General features: G+C 48.2%; 2 protein-coding genes and 1 long non-coding RNA gene across 4 annotated transcripts; 1 reads left to right on the forward strand and 2 right to left on the reverse strand.

Annotated features, from left to right (window-relative positions):
• Window positions 1-2,676: 2,676 nt before the first annotated feature.
• Window positions 2,677-4,434, reverse strand: LOC135616614 (UDP-glycosyltransferase 91C1-like). Its single transcript, XM_065115983.1, has one exon. The coding sequence runs from the start codon at window positions 4,305-4,307 to the stop codon at window positions 2,886-2,888; it is 1,422 nt and encodes a 473-aa protein (XP_064972055.1). The 5' UTR covers window positions 4,308-4,434; the 3' UTR covers window positions 2,677-2,885.
• A 2,051-nt stretch (window positions 4,435-6,485) lies between these two features.
• Window positions 6,486-8,925, reverse strand: LOC135616615 (uncharacterized). Of its 2 annotated transcripts, XR_010488412.1 has the most exons (6): window positions 8,668-8,925; window positions 8,441-8,568; window positions 7,526-7,728; window positions 7,226-7,422; window positions 7,026-7,132; window positions 6,486-6,954 (listed from the first exon to the last, which is right to left on the reverse strand). It is a non-coding gene; the product is annotated as an uncharacterized LOC135616615 (long non-coding RNA). The 2 variants fall into 2 exon arrangements; XR_010488411.1 differs by lacking the exon at window positions 6,486-6,954 and having other exon boundaries at window positions 7,002-7,132.
• A 1,007-nt stretch (window positions 8,926-9,932) lies between these two features.
• Window positions 9,933-12,461, forward strand: LOC135618022 (receptor protein kinase TMK1-like). The gene is made up of 2 exons (XM_065118922.1): window positions 9,933-10,197; window positions 10,278-12,461. Exon 2 carries the CDS (start codon window positions 10,281-10,283, stop codon window positions 12,459-12,461), a length of 2,181 nt encoding a protein of 726 aa, XP_064974994.1. The 5' UTR covers window positions 9,933-10,197; window positions 10,278-10,280.
• Window positions 12,462-19,079: the final 6,618 nt, after the last annotated feature.

Here is a 19,079-nt window from a genome sequence, read left to right on the forward strand (position 1 = left end):
CTCTCCAGATTGCACTACATGTAAATAAAAATTGGTAATTAGTTCTTAAAAGTGTCTCTGATTTTATAATAAGATTCAGAAGCAAATGAAAGGGCAACTTTAATCACTGTGTACACTGTCCCACGAAAAATGATCTATTTCTGTATAAAAAAAAGAAGACTATTCTCTCCCGGTCCTTCCTTCCCTCCCTCTGATGATACAAGGACAATCAAAAGAATGGCTAATTGGCCATGACTGTCCTTAAAGGTGAGGCTCTTAAGTCTACCACATGATCGATGCATGCACAATTGCAGGCACACATTCAACATCAAAGAGAGGATGTTGAGAAATCATTTGACTGATCTAGAGAGATCTTAGATAGGCCTAGGGGCTATTTTCTAAAGTGAAACTAAAATCATATGTTGGGCATATTTTAAAAGCAAGCTCACCATTTGTAAGGGGACCTTTCAATTGCCAGCCTTTTCCTCCTTTTTCTGCTTAAGTGTTGTTTGAGGATCATCTGCACATATCAAAACCAGGGACTGAACTAAAATTTAATGCACGGAGTGGCATGTTAAAAGGATAAGAAACCTTTTTCCTTGTTGTCGTATCCCAATCTAAAAGATGCAGGAGTAGCTTCATCATGAACCTTGTCGACCACCTAATGGAGATTTGATGATTCATCATGAACAACAAGCCCGCAAAGGACCAAACAAAAAGCAAATTGCTCATTTTTACTTCAGTTAAGGTAGTCATCAGTTAAATCAACAACACTGAACAAGCAAATTCACCATTACTGTCCTATGAATCCAACATGCTTTTGGATACAATAACATGTCTACATATACAATTGACAGTTATCAGCAATGGCAAACATGAACCCTTTTTAAAATGATAGAATGACCTATTCAGGATCACAATGCTAGAAAAAAGTTGGTTACTTAATTCGCCTATCAGCCTCCATTGGAACAATTACACCTACTTGATGATTCATCATAAATAGCAAGCCTGGGAAGGACCAAACAGAAACAAAAATGTTCAATTTCACTTCGATTAAGTTGGTAGTCTGTTAAATCAACAACCCTGAATAAGCAAATTCTCCATTTTTGTCCTATAAATCTGAAATGTCTCTGGACATAGTTGATGTGTAAGTATGCAAAGATGGAAATCAGTAACGCAAAACATAGTCACATTTTCGTAACATGGTAAAAATACCTGTTCAGGATCACAATGCTATAAAAAGTTGGTTGCTTGATTTGTCTATTAGCTGCAGATAGTAATTTAACATTCTTGATTTGCGTATGTCAAGCAACATAACTGCTCATAAAGGAAGCTCTTTTATTCAGTTGTATCTCAGTATTCAATTCCCCTCCCTCATACATTGGGCTTAGTAAAGCGAATATGAGGGCTCAATGACTTGAACTAAAAACCATAAAAGAAACAGCACAAACATACCTACATTACTGAGACAAGTTTAGGAAATCAAACTTCAAGGACGATGCAAAGGATGCTTACAACTTCTTCATCAGCACCTTCTCCGCATAACGATTCCTGGAAAACATTCTTCCTTCAATACCCAAAACCTGTTCATAGGTGGCAAAAAACACACAGAGACATCGGTCCCCTTCACCACTTCCCAAACATAGGGGAAAAAAGAATACAAATCAGTAGCCAAGTCCAACCTCTGGGGTAAAATTCGATCGCTTGTGGACCTCCCGAGCCTCCTGCGCTTCGGCGGAGAAGCTCGACGGAGATCCTCTGCGGCTATTCACGGAGTTTCACCAATCAAAGACACGAATCAGAAGGGGAAACAATAAATCATGGGTCAACAGATCGAATCGAAAGATCAGGAGGAACTCTCCATGGCGACGGGAGACGGAAGGACGGTCAGAAACCCTACCCGGGAAAAGGCCAGGGAGGGAGGGTTTGAACGATGGGGGAAAGTAGAGAAAGGGCCGTTGTCCAATCTGGTAATCCGCGGATCAGGTTAATCTTAGAACATTTTCATCCTTCGCTATCGTCCGATCTAAATCTGACGGTGAGGACGAGGGAGAACAGATTGAAATTGGCTCTCATCGATGGACCATCAATGGAAATGACAAGTGGCAATTCGTAATCCACACGCCAGGTCGACATGATGCGAGAATGGTGGATTTGGGTCAGGCATTCATATAATAAATGGGCCGACATAATTAAGTCCAGTGATAAATAAGTAGGTTCGGTTCGGTTCAACGATTGGACCCAATTGACTCGAATTGACCCAATCGGCGACCATATCAAGTGTCTTAAGCATGTTATGATGACCAACACTCGAGAACTAATAGAAGACTGGAGCAAACTGCATGCGACTGCATGAGGCCTGTATAATTCGTGGCTAATAATATCCATTATGTTGCTTTCTTCAGGACATGTTTCATGTCGGTGGAAATAATAATAGAATGTACTTTTGGGTGATCAGTAGGAGTATGGAGGAAGATTTGCAATACTATTTATATTATTATTATTTTTCTTGTTAATTTGAGTTACTTTGTATTCTTCGGGCTGGATTTAATTCTGATATAATGATCGTGACATAATGGTCATCAATTATTAATCATCCAATATTATAAGGTCAATTTTAGTCGATTAATTATATATTACCCTTATAATTAGTTGACTTTATGATTTAAGATATCTAGATTTATTTATTCTAACGCATTTTAATTTAAGAAGATTGGATGAAGCATGTGATTCTCCACTAAAATCCAGAGTCCAAGTTGGAATTACTAGTAGATGGTGAAGCTTTGGGGTCAGAGCAGCAAGTAACGTTGACACCAAGCTTCATGTGACCGAGGAGAATCCAACAACACGAATAAAGCAGAAAACAGCGACGACAAGACTAAGATCTCATATCGATTGCAGCTGAGTTAAGCTTGTTGTCTTCTATGTTCTATCAAGTATTCGAGGAATTCCCACACATGTTGATCGTTCAGCTTCTCGTCTCCAAACACCTCTCTGTACTCCTTGGCCTTCGCTCTCAGTGGCTGACCTTGTTCTTCTACCATGACCAACCTCAAGGTCGTCGCTATCCCCTCTCCTGTGAACGATCCATCTTCCTCGTTTCGCGGCACCTCCACGCTAATCCTCCGCTCGACCAGGTTTCTTGCATTCAGACCTTGATCGAACATCAGCGGCATGAGCACGACCGGGAGCCCGAGCGCGAGCCCCTCGATGATCGAGTTCCAACCGGCGTGCGTCAGGAATCCGCCCATGGACGGGTGCGCAAGGAGCCGGGCTTGAGGGACCCAACCCAAGCACACCAGCCCGCGCCCCTGCGTCCGCTCCTCGAATCCTTCCGGCAGCGCGGCGGGGCTGCCGTGCGAGTCTGCCGGTGCTCTCAGTGCCCAAACGAAGGGTAATTGGGATCCCTCCAGGCCGAGAGCAATCTCATGCACTTGAGAGCTTGTCAGCTTTACCTCGCTGCCGAATGCAACGTAAACGACTGATTCTGGCTTTTGTTTCGCTAGCCACTGGAAGATGCTGCGCCACCTGCGGTCGCTCTCTTCATCGGTGTCTGATTCCTGAGGTGAGGGAGGGAAGAATCCTACGGGAATCACTGGTCTTTTGTGTAGCTTCCCGAGGAGGTGAAACCAATCTGGTTCGAACTCTGGGCAGCTCCGAACAGATATCAATTGACAATCTTCCAACGTCCTACCGAACCGATAAGCTTCGGACACACCGGAGACGTCCGGCAGAACGCCGGGCTTGAAGAGCTCGCGAGCCTCGTAGGGCTTGAAAAAGACGGTGGACTCGAAAGGAACCCACTCAGGCAGCTCCATGAACTGCTCAGGCGTCTCCCTCGCGCCTTCACAGCCCATTAACGATGCGGACGGCCCAAAAAAGCTCAGCACCGCGGCGTTGAAGAGGCCTAGATAGGCGCACGGCACGCCGAACTCGGCGGCCACTCGGGGCGCCCAGTAGGCAGCGTAGTCGAAAAGGATCCAATCGGGCACGCGGGGCAACGTTTGCCGGAGGAAGCTGGATAACTGGTGTTGGAAGGTGTCGAAGGCCTGCCTCAGGTACGGTCTGAGCTCGTCGGACGGAAGGTCGATCGACGCCTCTGCGTTCTCCGGCAGGTGTTCGATGCTTGGCATGGGAAGCTCGACAAACTGGAGGAGAGAAGAGAGATGGGGAGGAACTCTGGGGAGCCTCTGTATGTTTCTCTTGGTGACGAGCAAGGAGACGCGATGGCCATGTTGGGCCATGCGCTTGGAGAGCTCCATGAACGGAAGCAGGTGGCCGAAGGCTAGCCATGGGAGCATGACAATATGCAGGCTGCCATCGTCCATGGAGGGAGAAGGATGAAGATCAAAGACAGGGCTGTTTGTGGAAGACAAAGATGCGGCAAGGGAAGACTGGGGAAAGGAGGACGAGTGAATGGGGCAAGAAAGCAGAGACAGTGTTCCTCTCGTAGCCGCCGCTGTTGATCGACTAGCCAATATCTAAACATCCGACCCCACAAATTGGTGCACTGAGAATCAAGGTCGGCAGAAGCATCATGACAAGGAAACCGATGGAATAGTATTTGCACCATATATATATATATATATATATATATAATGAAACTGATTCGTCTTTGAACACATATCTTAAATAATCTTGGTTATAGCTTATTCGAGAGGATATCGAGATAACCGGATAAATTAATATGTTGTATACCCATCCATATGATGAATACAACTGGTCTTATAGCTGCTCGTATGGGGATAATATGGATACAATACAGGTGCTAATTGGGGAATGAGTTTATCCGCTTATGAAATACTAAATGGTTGATGATGCCTTTTTGTTAGACAGCGATTCCGTAGTCTAAGTGGTATATCTGGTCCTTAAACTTGAGACACAAAGGATGTCCTGTATGAGTGCTCCACTCATTGATACTTGACTTATAGGTTTGGATGTCCCAGATCTAGCACAACCAATCATCGGGAGTGGTAGTCAACCTTACGAGGGTTATTGAGTGTTGATAGAGGATCATCCACTCTCGGTGTAATGAGAGGAATATCTTATGTATTCTTGCTCAAACAAATCTCTAGTTAGGATCATTCGGATTGAGAGAGAAAGAGTTCTTCGTGAGAATCCAATTAGAACGAGACTCGAGTATAAACTGTCTCATGTATTCTTATTCAAACAAATCTCTGGTCGGGGTCATTTGGATTGAGAAAGAAAGAGTTCTCCGTGAGAATCCGATTAAAGCGAGACTCGAGTAGTCACTATTTCATGTGTTTTTGCTCAAACAAATATCTGGTCAGGGTCATTCGAATTGAGAGAGAAAGAGTTCTCCGTGAGAATCCGATTAGAGCGAGACTCGAGTAGAAACTACATGGGTCTGACAACACCATGCCCATTAAACGATCTCTAGGATATTAGATGGATGAGGGACTATAGATACACGGTAACTGAGGACAGATAGATCCAATGGATTGGATTCCCCTGTATCGTCTAGGAACTACGACGTAGTGGCCTAGTACGTTCGCAGTCGATGAAGATAATAATTCACTGAGTCAGAAGGAGTTATGATAGGTATGACTCATGACCAACTCGATATTGGGCTTATAAGATCATACACATATGGTAGACATTACGATAAGTAACTCGATATTGAGCTTATAGGATCATACACATATGGTAGACATTACGATAAGTAGAGGTTCAGATATGAGATATCCGCTGGAGCCCCTATCTTATTAGATATCAAATAAGCCCCTGAATTATTAGATCCTATGGATTAAATCCAATAAGAGCTCACAAGAGATTATTGGATAGAGATCCACTAATATAAGAGGCTTTAGTAATTGGATGGAGATATAATACCTAATAGGGGGATCTATTAGAGTTAAGTTGATAAAGGACCTTTATAAATAGAAGGATTTCAATAATTTATAAGCCAGAGCTTTTTGTTTTCTCTCCTATTGTCCTTCTCCTTTCCACCTCAAAACAAGACATGAAGTTTTGAGGAACGTCATCGTAGCTCTGCTGTGTGGATCAATGCTAGAGAGAAGAACACTTGACCTCATTCACCCTCTTCTAGAGATAAACAGGAATTTAGGAATATACGATCTCCTTAGGTAATACAATTTATCTCACACGTGGTTTTCTATTTCACAAATTTTTATGCATCAATTTTCGCACGACGATAAACATATCTTTAGGAATTAAAAATTTTATTTTATGTTCTTTCGCTTTAACATAGTAAAAAAGTGATTGCTATTAATTATCAGCATAACAAATAAAACAGATAATGTAACAACGAGATTATGGCTTCATTGGGAGAACTATTATTGGTACTAATTAACCAGTGAACAGCATGACTGATTAGCAAACATATTGTAATTCATTGTTGTCCAGCTTTATAATTTCCTTTGCATGTCCAAGGCCAACCACCAGCATTTGCCTCTAAATTCATAAATGCATTTGGTAGCAATGTGCCTGTTATTCACTCTCCAGATTGTACTACATGTAAATAAAAATTGGTAATTAGTTCTTAAAAGTGTCTATGATTTTATAATAAGATTCATAAGCAAATGAAAGGGCAACTTTAATCACTGTGTACACTGTCCCACGAAAAATGATCTATTTCTGTATAAAAAAAAGAAGACTATTCTCTCCCGGACCTTCCTTCCCTCCCTCGATGATACAAGGACAATCAAAAGAATGGCTAATTGGTCATGACTGTACTTAAAGGTGAGGCTCTTAAGTCTACCACATGATGGAAGCATGCACAATTGCAGGCACACATTCAACGTCAAAGAGAGGATGTTGAGAAATCATTTGACTGATCTAGAGAGATCTTAGATAGGCGTAGGGGCTATTTCTAAAGTGAAACTAAAATCATGTGTTGGGCATATTTTAAAAGCAAGCTCACCATTGGTAAGGGGACCTTTCAATTGCCAGCCTTTTCCTCCTTTTTCTGCTTAAGTGTTGTTTGAGGATCATCTGCACATATCAAAACCAGGGATTGAACTAAAATTTAATGCACGGAGTGGCATGTTAAAAGGATAAGAAACCTTTTTCCATGTTGTCGTATCCCAATCTAAAAGATGCAGGAGTAGCTTCATCATGAACCTTGTCGACCACCTAATGGAGATTTGATGATTCATCATGGACAGCAAGCCTGCAAAGGACCAAACAGAAAGCAAATTGCTCGTTTTTACTTCAGTTAAGGTAGTCATCAGTTAAATCAACAACACTAAACAAGCAAATTCACCGTTACTGTCTGATGAGGGTAATAAATGGTGACAAGACCCGCGCAGACGTCAGCTGTCCCAGACGACGCCTCACACCTCAACCTACCCGACGGAACCTGGTCAAACGAACCAGAACGCAGACCGAGGCCCATTAACGATCTGTTCAGACTCGATCCTTCACGCCACGCCAACACCAGTGTCAGACGTAACCCGCTCCCTGCAAGCAGCCGCATCAGACATGATAAATCACCCTATAAAAACCCCGCCCCTGAGAGGGGCGAGTGGGGGGGGGGGGAGAAAAAACAGACACAAAAACACACCACTCCGCATCACTAACTTGATCGTCGGAGGGGTCGGGCCGAGCCCCCCGACCCGACCTATGTGCAGGTGAGAAGACGAGGTTAGCGCCCTTGGGAGGCAGAGCAAAGGAGGCCTCCTCTACGGAACACCGCGATCAACCTCGACGCGGCCTGATCTACGCAGCCCGCCACTTCAGTGACGACGAGATCCCCGCCATTCGGACCTGACACAAGCCGCGTCGGCCCCAAGGCCACGACACAAAGTTGTTTACACTAACACTGTCCTATGAATCCAACATGCTTCTGGATACAATAACATGTCTACAAATACAATGACAGTTATCAGCAATGGCAAACATGAACCCATTTTAAAATGATAGAATGACCTGTTCAGGATCACAATTCTAGAAAAAAGTTGGCTACTTAATTCGTCTAGTAGCCTCCAGAGGAACAATTACACCTACTTGATGATTCATCATGAATAGCGAGACTGGGAAGGACCAAACAGAAAGAAATTGTTCAATTTTGCTTCGATTAAGCTAGTCGTCCGTTAAATCAACAATCCTGAATAAGCAAATTCTCCATTTTTGTCCTACAAATCCGACATGTCTCTGGACACAATTAATGTATAAATATGCAAAGATGGTAATCAGCAACGCCAAACATGGTCACATTTTTGTAATATGGTAAAAATACCTGTTCAGGATCACAATGCAATAAAAAGTTGGTTGCTTGATTTGTCTATTAGCTGCAGATAGTAATTTAAAATTCTTGATTTGCGTATGTCAAGCAACATAACTGCTCATAAAGGAAGCTCTTTTATTCAGTTGTATCTCAGTATTCAATTCCCCTCCCTCATACATTGGGCTTAGTAAAGCGAATATGAGGGCTCAATGACTTGAACTAAAAACCATAAAAGAAACAGCACAAACATACCTACATTACTGAGACAAGTTTAGGAAATCAAACTTCAAGGACGATGCAAAGGATGCTTACAACTTCTTCATCAGCACCTTCTCCGCATAACGATTCCTGGAAAACATTCTTCCTTCAATACCCAAAACCTGTTCATAGGTGGCAAAAAACACACAGAGACATCGGTCCCCTTCACCACTTCCCAAACATAGGGGAAAAAAGAATACAAATCAGTAGCCAAGTCCAACCTCTGGGGTAAAATTCGATCGCTTGTGGACCTCCCGAGCCTCCTGCGCTTCGGCGGAGAAGCTCGACGGAGATCCTCTGCGGCTATTCACGGAGTTTCACCAATCAAAGACACGAATCAGAAGGGAAAACAATAAATCATGGGTCAACAGATCGAATCGAAAGATCAGGAGGAACTCTCCATGGCGACGGGAGACGGAAGGGCGGTCAGAAACCCTAGCCGGGAAAAGGCCGGGGAGGGAGGGTTTGAACGATGGGGGAAAAAGTAGAGAAAGGGCCGTTGTTCCAATCTGGTAATCCGCGGATCAGGTTAATCTTAGAACATTTTCATCCTTCTCTGTCGTCTGATCTAAATCTGACGGTGAGGACGAGGGAGAACAGATTGAAAATGGCTCTCATCGATGGACCATCAATGTATGACAAGTGGCAATTCGTAATCCACACGCCAGGTCGACATGATGCGAGAATGGTGGATTTGGGTCAGGCATTCATATCATAAATGGGCCGACATAATTAAGTCCAGTGATAAATAAGTAGGTTCGGTTCGGTTCAACGATTGGACCCAATTGACTCGAATTGACCCAATCGGCGACCATATCAAGTGTCTTAAGCATGTTATGATGACCAACACTCGAGAACTAATAGAAGACTGGAGCAAACTGCATGAGGCCTGTATAATTCATGGCTAATAATATCCATTATGTTGCTTTCTGCAGGACCTGTTTCATGTCGGTGGAAATAATAATAGAATGTACTTTTGGGTGATCAGTAGGAGTATGGACGAAGAATTGTAATACTAGTTATATTATTATTATTATTATTTGTTAATTTGAGTTATTTTGTATTCTTCTTCTTGGGTTGGATTTGATTCTGATATAATGATCGTGACATAATGGTCATAAATTATTATTCATAGGATGTTAGAAGGTCTTATTTTAGCAAGTAAAGATTTTATATTGATTTGATTATTATTAAATAACTCAGCTTTATTTTGTTTATTAATCTTATAATGCTAAAAAGATGAGGAATAATTAAACCATGAGGAGAAACGAGAGATATATTTTTGAAAAATACAAAAAATAGAAAATATACATTATTTTTTTTATAAAAAATAGTAAAAGGAAATTATCCCAACTCTTTTTTATTTTTCTTCTCTTTTCTCTTCTTTAAATTGTTACAAATCCACGTGGCGGTCACCTGCGTTCTTTGCGGGTTCATTTCTTCTGTTCCTGTGCTTCACATTACGCAGGCGTTGGGGATAGTTTTGGTGCTAATGACGCCGTGATTTACTGGGAGCGAAGAAAAATCCCATTTTGACGTAGTTTTGGGACTTGCGGCCGACACCGCCCCAATAAAAACCTCGCCTTTGGTCCGGAGATTGGACTCTTTCGAGCTCTCCTGACCTCCGAGCGACAGCATTGTGCCCCCAGTTTGGGACTGGAGTTGGAGAAACCCTGGTTGCTCGATCTTTTCGTGGACTGAAGGCCTCGGATGGATCTGTTTTTTTGCTCCGAGACTGGTGATTAAAGGCTGTGAGTGCGATTCTCTTCCTGAATTTTCAATCTGTGATGTTTCTTCGCATTTCCATGAGGAGTTGAGATCTTGGTTTTAGAGGATGGTGCTGGGGAATTGGATCAAGATCGTGTTTTTATCCGTTTTCCTTTGCTGCTTCGGATCGGTGGTGTTCGGCACAACCGATGCCGGAGATTACGCCGTTCTTGATGAGTTCCGGAAGGGGTTGGCCAACCCGGAGCTCCTCAAATGGCCCACGAACAACAGAGACCCTTGCGGCCCTCCGCTGTGGCCGCACGTCTTCTGCTCCGGCTCCCGCGTCGCCCAGATCCAGGTCCAGAACTTGGGTTTGAGCGGCCCTCTTCCTCGGGACTTCAACAAGCTCTCCATGCTGACCAATATCGGTCTCCAGAGGAACAATTTTAGTGGAAAGCTGCCGTCTTTCAGTGGCTTGTCCAATTTGCAGTATGCATACCTTGGGAACAACCAGTTCGACGCCATTCCATCGGACTTCTTCGTCGGGCTCACTAGCTTGCAGGTGCTGTCTCTGGACATGAATCCCTTGAACCAGAGCACTGGCTGGGTGCTGCCTCCGGACCTGGCAGACTCTGCCCAGCTGATGAATTTGTCATTGGTGGGTTGTAATCTCGCCGGCCCTTTGCCGGAATTCTTGGGAACAATGCATTCTCTATCTGTTCTGAAGCTGTCATACAACAATCTCACCGGCACCATCCCAGCGAGTTATTCAGGTCTGCCACTGCAGATTTTATGGCTGAACAACCAGATTGGACCAAAATTGACCGGCTCGCTTGATGTCATTGCATCGATGACAATGCTGAAGGATGTTTGGCTCCATGGAAATCAGCTCACAGGACCAATCCCAAGCTCAATTGGGGGCTTAACATCTCTGACACGGCTGTGGCTCAACAATAACCTGCTTGTTGGTCTTGTGCCTCAGAACCTGACAAGCTTGCCGCAGCTCCAGTCATTGCAATTAGACAACAATATGTTCATGGGTCCGATCCCAAAGGTGAGTTTCAACTTCACCTATGCTTATAACTCATTTTGCCAGTCTACACCAGGAATTCCTTGCTCACCAGAAGTCACCGCCCTTTTAGAGTTCCTTGAAAGAGTGAATTATCCATCGAAGCTTGCAGCTTCTTGGTCTGGTAATGATCCTTGTGCCAGTTTGTGGTCTGGTGTGTCTTGTTTTGATGGCAAAGTTTCTGTGATAAATCTTCCAAACTTACAATTGAATGGCACAATCAGTCCATCCCTCGGAAAATTGAATGATCTTGTTGATGTTAGACTTGGGGGTAACAATCTTGATGGCATGATTCCGGTCAACATGACAAACTTGAAATTGCTAAAAACTTTGGATCTTTCTTCAAATAACATCTCTCCTCCTGTTCCACATTTCCCTAGTAGCGTGAAAGTCCTTCTTGATGGAAATAAATTGCTAGTTACTGCTAGTTCTCCAGAATCTTCTTCAACTGGGAACAGTCCATCAGACAGCTCACCGAACAATACCCAATCACATAACTCACCTAGATCTTCTGGCAGCTCATCTCCTGATGCTAATTCAGGTAATAGGTCAAGAGGTTCTAGGAAGTTGAATCTCCTGATTGTCATTGTTCCAATTGCTTTTGGTGTTTCTATATTTCTCTTGGCTGTTCTTTTCCTGTGCTTCTGGAAGAGAAGAAAGAGTGCCTTTCCGGCACCAAGCTCCATTGTTGTCCATCCCAGAGACTCGTCTAATCCAGATACTTTAGTCAAGATTGTGGTTGCAAATAATGCCAGTAACAGCATTGCTACTAATGAATGGCAAAGTATAAACAGCAGTCATACAAGTGATACACACTTGATTGAGTCTGGCAACTTAGTAATATCAGTTCAGGTTCTTCGTAGTGCTACTAGAAACTTTGCTTCAGAGAATGTGCTTGGCAAGGGTGGATTTGGTGTTGTCTACAAGGGAGAGTTGCATGATGGGACAATGATAGCTGTTAAGAGAATGGAATCTTGGGAGGCATGCAGCCGAGGAGCACGTGGAGCCAAGAAGCATGACGCAAGCGGGCTGGCCGCGCAGGTGTGGTCTCAGGAAGCATGGAGCCGAGGAGCACGACGCAGGCGGGTTGACTGTGCAGGTGTGGTCTCAGGAAGCATAAAGCCGAGGAGCACGACGCAGGCAGGTTGGCCATGCCGGTGTGGTCTCGGGAGGCGTGCAGCCGAGAAGCTACTTGCGTTGTTGTCCCTTTATACCAACTTGCCCGTGGTGGGGGACTGAGAACCCCCCTTCCTTGTGAGTTCTTGGGGGCCAGCTCTTTGCATCGTAGTATGCTTTCAGGCATCGAGATCGAGGCACCAGGACTCTGCCGTTTGCTTGGCTTGCCCCTGAGTTGCCGCGTTAGGCCTTTGGCCTCCCTGACGCAACGTGGTGGGCAGCCGAGCACGTGAGTGGGCTGTCGCCCACTTTTGGGAGGTGAAGGGACGCTGGTTTCGGCGGGATCTCTCCTTTAAATAGGGTGCGTCCGGCTTCGTTCCCATCTCTCGCTGCTGAGTCTTCTCCTTCGAATCTCGTCGTCCCCTTTCTAGCCATTCTCCTCGCCTCCAGTGTCACCTCCCTTCCCCACGTAGCCCCTTCCTGTTTCCCGTTAAGGTCGGTGAGGGTGACCTCCTCTTCTTCTTCCTCTTCTTCATCGTCCAATAGAGATAGGGAGAGACCCCTTTCGCCATCCCCTATGGAGTCCTCTGATGGGGAAGCGGTGCAGGCCCTTAAGGACTTAATGTGGCTGCATGACCTCGACTCCACCGTGAGCGGGTCGTTGCTGAAGAGACTTCGGGAGCGCTATAGTATCCCGGAGGATTATATCCTCAGCGCCCCCGAACCGGGGCAGTGGGCCTACGACCCGATTCTGATGGGTTTTGCGCTAACCCTAGACGCCCTAGAGGCGGGTCTGCGCCTTCCCCTTCACCCTCTCATTGTCTCTTGTATCTCTCTGTGGTGAATCTCGCCATCCCAGGTGGCGTCGAACTCTTGGCGCTACCTAGTGGCGTTCTTGAGGGAATGTCACTACGCCAATATCACCCCCCACCCTCAACCTGTTCCTTTCATGTTATCGCCTTTCCAAGGGGTTGAGGGGTTATTTCCTGTCAGCCCGAGTGGGTTTTCGAGTCGGGGGGGGCCCTTCCAGTAACAAAGGATGGAAGGGGAGGTTTTTTTTATGTCAGTTGTGCGAGAGATTGGGGTTTCGGGGTCCGGTGGTCCGCGAGAGTGATCGATAACACCGCCCCGAGCCTCAGCGATGAAGAGCGCCGGGATCTGGGGAGGCTCCGTGAGGTTCTCCCCAGCTCCCAGGGCATCCGGAACATGACCGAGCGGTGGCTGGTCGAGGCGGGTCTCAGTTCGACGTCTCGGGGTATGTTAATAGTGCCCGATCCGGGTATTCCGTGGCTCGCCCTTAGTCCTAACTTTTGTCCGACTTCTTACAGAAATGGTGAACCTCCGATCCCTTCTAGGCGGTCGGGCGTCGTCGGCTTCTTCTCCACGCCCATCGGCCGACCCGAAGCCTGGCTCGAAGGATGCCCCGCTGGAGATTGAGGACGGGCATCCTCAGAAGAAAGCCAAGACCACTGCCTCCTAGGCAGTTGAGGCGGCCCCGGGACGGGTGGACCGAGCAGAGGCAGGCCCTCCTTGAGGCACGACGGGACCCAGTCGGGAGGCGATAGGGAAGGACCCGCGCCCTCCCTCCGTGCGCGACCTGTGCCGACTACCCGCGGGCGACAACGAGTCGTTTCTGTCGCGAGTGGTGGGTGAGATCTCGATAGGGGAGGCAAGCGACCCCCTGGTCGCCTGCTATGGGGGCATGTCTTAGGTGGACAGAGTGTGGGCCGGAGGGGATTCCTTCGCCGCATTCCTCCAGGGTGCGCTTCATCCCGACATGGCTCGGGATATATATATACCTTGCCCTCAGAGGCTCTGCTTTGCAAGTCAGCCAAGTCCCTAACATTGGTAAGTATTGCGCTTGTTATTTCTAGTTATACATCCAACAGTGTTCCTCCTGACCTCTCCTCTTTCTTACATGGCATTCACTACGCGACGGCCCTGATGGACCGGGTGCGTGACGCTGGCCGAATCATCGGGGGCCTCAGCGGGCGCAACACTGAGCTGCGCCGCCAAGTGTAGGAGATCCGAGCCGGAGCGGGCCCGAAAGCCATGGCGGTTGCTGAGAAGCGTGTGGCGGATTCGGAGGCGGAGGTGGCTTGCCTCAAATCGGAGCTCCAGACATCCGAAAGTTCGAATAAGGAGCTCTAGAAAATTTTGCGGGTAGAGCGGACCGAGCTCCGTTTGTTAAAGAAAGAGGCGAGCACCATAGCAAAAAGTTGGAGGAGGTGAAGGCAGAGGCAAGAGCGGCTTCCGAGGCACTTGCTGAGGAGCCTCGCCTCCGACCCGACAAGGACAAGGAGCTGCTCGCGACATATAAAAAATCCGAGGGGTTCGAACTCGGGCTGACGCGGACAGGGCAGGTTTCTTTCGAATATGGATACCGGATCGCTCTGGCCCGCTTCTGTGTGCGCCACCCAGGGCTTGAGGTAGAGGAGGATCCCTTCACTTCCCACCCCGAAAATCTAGAGGTGGACATGTCTGAGGACGTCCCTTTCGACGATCGCCTGGAGGTCCCGAAAGAATAAAAGGGTCCTGTAACTTTGTAGTTTTTTTTCTAAGGGGTCGGTCTGTAAGTCAGGGTCGAGTCCTATAGTCCCAGTTTTTCTTAAATGAAAGAAAATTTTCTTTTCTTGCATATTGCCAATCTTTCACTTTCTCACATAAAAAACTTCTTAAGGTTTTGGACGTTCCATGTCCTTGGTAAAGAACAGCCGGCCATCGTCGCGAGCCGGTACGTGCCTGGTCAGATAATCTCGACGACCCAATAGGTCCTTCCCATTTGGGAGTGAGCTTACCGTGCGCTCGGGTCGGGTTACTTACCTCGACCCTGCACAGCACTAGGTTGTCCAGCTTGATAGGTCGGGGGCGGACCCTTCTGTTGTAAATCCTAACGATGGCTCTTTTGTAGGAGAGGGCCTTCAGGTGCATGTCGGCTCGCCTTTCCTCGAGCAAGTCCAATCCGGCTTGGAGTCCGTCGGCCGATGTCCTTTCATTATAAGATTTCGTTCGTGGGGTGGTAATCTCCACCTCAGCGGGTAGGACGGCCTCGGCACCGAACGCTAGGCTGTAAGGGGATTCCCTAGTTGCGGTTTTAGGTGTGGTCCGTAAGGACCATAAGACGCTCGAGAGCTCATCAACCCAAGTGGATTGGGCCACGAGCGCCCTTCTCCTGAGTCCGCCTAGGATGGCTCGGTTGGTCACCTCGGCCAGCCCGTTCGTTTGGGGGTGCGCGATCGAGCTGAACTCTTTGACCCGAGCACTGGTGAATTGCGTCCCATTGTCGGTGATAATGACTCTGGGCAGACCAAACCGGGTAATGATGTTCCTCCACACGAATCTTTCCACCTGACGCTCCGTGATCGCTACCAGTGGTTCGGCCTCGACCCATTTGGTGAAGTAGTCTATCCCGACAATAATATATCTTTGTTGTCCCGAAACTAGGGGGAAAGGGCCAAGAATGTCCATCCCCCACTGTGTGAAAGGCCATGCACAGTCCACAGGCGTCAGCAGTACCGCCGGCTGCCGGGGCGTTGGTGCGTGCCTCTGACATGCGTCGAATCTTTGCACATACGATTTTGTGTCTTGGCACATAGTGGGCTAGTAGTACCCTTGACAAAGTATCTTAAACGCCAGGGTGCGCCCACCTATGTGCTCACCGCAAATACCGCAGTGGACCTCGACGAGAACCAACTGAGCCTCTTCGGGCTCGAGGCAGCGTAGGAGGGGGCGTGAGTATGACCTCCTGTATAACCGTCTGCCGATTTCACAATACCAGGCCTGGGTCCGGCGTAGGCGCCGAGCCACGATTTCATCCTCGGGAAGCATCCCGTGACATTTGAATTGTAACACCTCTTGCACCAATGTTGTTAGGGGGCCAGTAGAGGCTACCGCTACGACCGTGATGGCGCGGGTGGGGAGTTCCTCCATGTCGGGCTCGCCCTCGGGACCTGATCTTGAGGCCAATTTTGCCAGCGTGTCCGCTCGCTCGTTCTGGCATCTTAGCACCCTGGATAATGTGAAGCAGGAAAAATGGGCAGCGAGAGCTCTTACCTCCACCAGATACTTTGACATGGTTGGGTCCCGGGACTCATACCCGCCGGTGAGCTCTTTGGCGACCAGCTGTGAATCGGTGAGGACGTGTATGTCACCCACTTGCATTTCGACAGCTAATCTGAGCCCCGCCAGCAGCGCTTCGTACTCCGCCTCATTGTTGGTGGCCTTGAATCCGAAGCGAAGGGAGCGCTCGAACGAGTGCCCGTCGGGGGCTTCTAACACCAGCCCGGCCCCCACGCCTTTTCGGCCGGATGATCCATCCATGCAGAGGAGCCATCCCGTCTTCACGCGTTCTAGTTCCTCGCCCTCGGGCTGAGTCAGTTCTGAGATGAAGTCGGCCACCACCTATGCTTTGATGGCAGTCCTCGGGACGTACTGAATATCGAACTCACCGAGCTCCACTGACTACTTGAGGAGGCGACCTGCAAGGTCAAATTTAGACAAAATCTGTCGGAGCGGCTGGTTGGTGATTACCTCGATCGGATGAGCTTGGAAGTAGGGACGCAGCTTCCGGGCGGTAAATACGAGCGCCAGCGCCAGTTTCTCGATCGGAGGGTATCGCTCCTCGGGTCCGTTAAGGACATGGCTAGTGTAGTAGACCGGTAGCTGCTCTCCAGAAGCCTCCTTGATCAGGACAGAACTTACTACATGCCGAGAAGCGGCCAAGTAGACACCCACTTTTCCCGAGGGGACACTCGAAGCGAGGCGAGGGAGCGACGCTAGATGCTCCTTCACATGGGCGAAAGCCTCCTCGCATTCCGCTATCCACGCGAAGTCCTTGGGGTCCTTCAAAGCCCGGAAGAAGGGGAGGCACCGGTCGCCCGATCGGGATAGGAACCTTGACATGGCGGCGAGCCTCCCGTTTAAGCGCTGCAACTCCCTGACTGTCCGAGAGGCCTGCATGTCGATGATTGCCCGTACCTTTTCGGGGTTCGCATCGATTCCCCTTTCATGTATGATGAACACGAGGAATTTGCCCGAGTTGATACCGAAGGCGCACTTGGCGGGGTTGAGTCGCATGTTATACCTTCGTAGCGTGTCGAAGGTCTCGGCCAAGTTGGAGAAGTGAGTCGTGGTCGTGCGACTTTTCACAATCATATCGTCGACGTAGACCTCCATGTTTCTCCCAATCTGGTGAGCAAACATTTTGTTCACGGTCCTTTGATACGTAGCCCTGGCGTTCTTCAGCCCGAATGGCATAACCTTGAAGAAGTATACCCCTTGGTCGGTGAGGAATGCAGTGTGCTGCTGATCCTCGGGTGCCATTCTAATCTGGTTGTAGCCGAAGAAGGCGTCCATGAATGACAGGCGGGCGTGACCGGCCGTTGCGTCGGCCAACTGGTTGATCCGTGGGAGGGGGTAGCAGTCCTTTGGACAAGCACGATTAAGATCGGTGTAGTCAACGCACATTCTCCAGCTTCCATTAGGTTTCTTCACGAGGACTACATTGGATAACCAGCGTGGGAACTTGGCCTCTTCAATGAAGCCTCCGCCAGAAGTCGTTCTACCTCTCATCGGATAGCCTGTTGGCGTTCGGGGGTAAGACGTCAGGGCTTCTACTTTACTGGCCGTACATCGGGGGAGATGCACAAGTGGTACTGAGATACCTCAGGGTCGACGCCTGGCATGTCAGTAGGTGACCAGGCGAAGACACCGATATTCTCTTGGAGGAGATTAATGAGCTGGGCTCACTCCTACTCAGGAAGCTCCGACCCGAGCTTTACCGTTCGATCGGGGCATCCCTCCAGTAGTGGCACATCCACCGTAGGCTCCGTTGGCTTGGGGTGCTGGGTCGGCCTTTTTGCTTCTCGAGAGTCTTTGAGGGGCAGTTCAACCCTCCTTCTTTTGTTCAGGGAGACCGCGGTCAAGTAACACCGCCTTGACTCGCGGGGGCTCCCCCTGGCCTCTCCAACCCTCGCACGGGTCAGTAACTTTAAGGTTCGGTGGTAGGTGGAGATAACCGCTCTGAATTTATTGAGGGTGGGGTGCCCCAGGATCGCGTTGTAAGCGGTAGGAAGGTCGACTACCAAGAAAGTTGCCATTACCGTCTTCGTCCTCGGTACTTCCCCGAGGGTTAGAGGCAAGGTGATTGCGCCCAACGGTGAAATTGATTCACCAGTGAACCCGGTGAGCGTTGAGCTCATAGGCTCCAGGGCATCGCGGGAGAGCCCGAGCTTCTGGAAGGCGTCCAGATAAAGGATGTCGGTCAAGCTTCCAGTGTTGACCACGATTCTCTTTACTTGAGCGTTGGTGATCCTGGTGGCCACCACCAACGCGTCATCGTGTTCGGGCTGCATGGCTCTCTCAGCGGGAAACGTGACCTCGGGCTCGGGCCCGCGCCCAGGGTCTTCGGTTGTGGTAGCGCGGGCGTATGCTTTCCGCCCAGACATACTATTTCCCCCAGACGTCGGGCCACCCGTGATTACGTCGATCTGCCTTTCGATAGGGGCCCTTGGGCCGTGGGGAAAGCTCTTTATCCTGTCGTAGATAGCAGCCGAGGTGCCCTCTTCGAATCAACTCCTCGATTTGCCGCTTCAACTCGCGGCACTCCTCCGTATCATGCCCGTTTTGCCGGTGGAAACGACAATATCGCGTCTTGTCCGTGAGCTCCCATGGGCTCCTCATCGGGTCGAGGGCTCGGAGCAGCCCCTTCTCCTTTATCTGGAGAAATATATGTGTTCGAGA

This window comes from Musa acuminata, chromosome BXJ2-7 (assembly GCF_036884655.1).
Source record: "Musa acuminata AAA Group cultivar baxijiao chromosome BXJ2-7, Cavendish_Baxijiao_AAA, whole genome shotgun sequence".
Taxonomy (NCBI): domain Eukaryota; kingdom Viridiplantae; phylum Streptophyta; class Magnoliopsida; order Zingiberales; family Musaceae; genus Musa; species Musa acuminata.

Bases quoted from the DNA above. Each gene is read 5' to 3' on its own strand.
- LOC135616614 (XM_065115983.1), bottom strand. From the start codon at position 4,307: ATGGACGATGGCAGCCTGCATATTGTCATGCTCCCATGGCTAGCCTTC.
- LOC135618022 (XM_065118922.1), top strand. From the start codon at position 10,281: ATGGTGCTGGGGAATTGGATCAAGATCGTGTTTTTATCCGTTTTCCTT.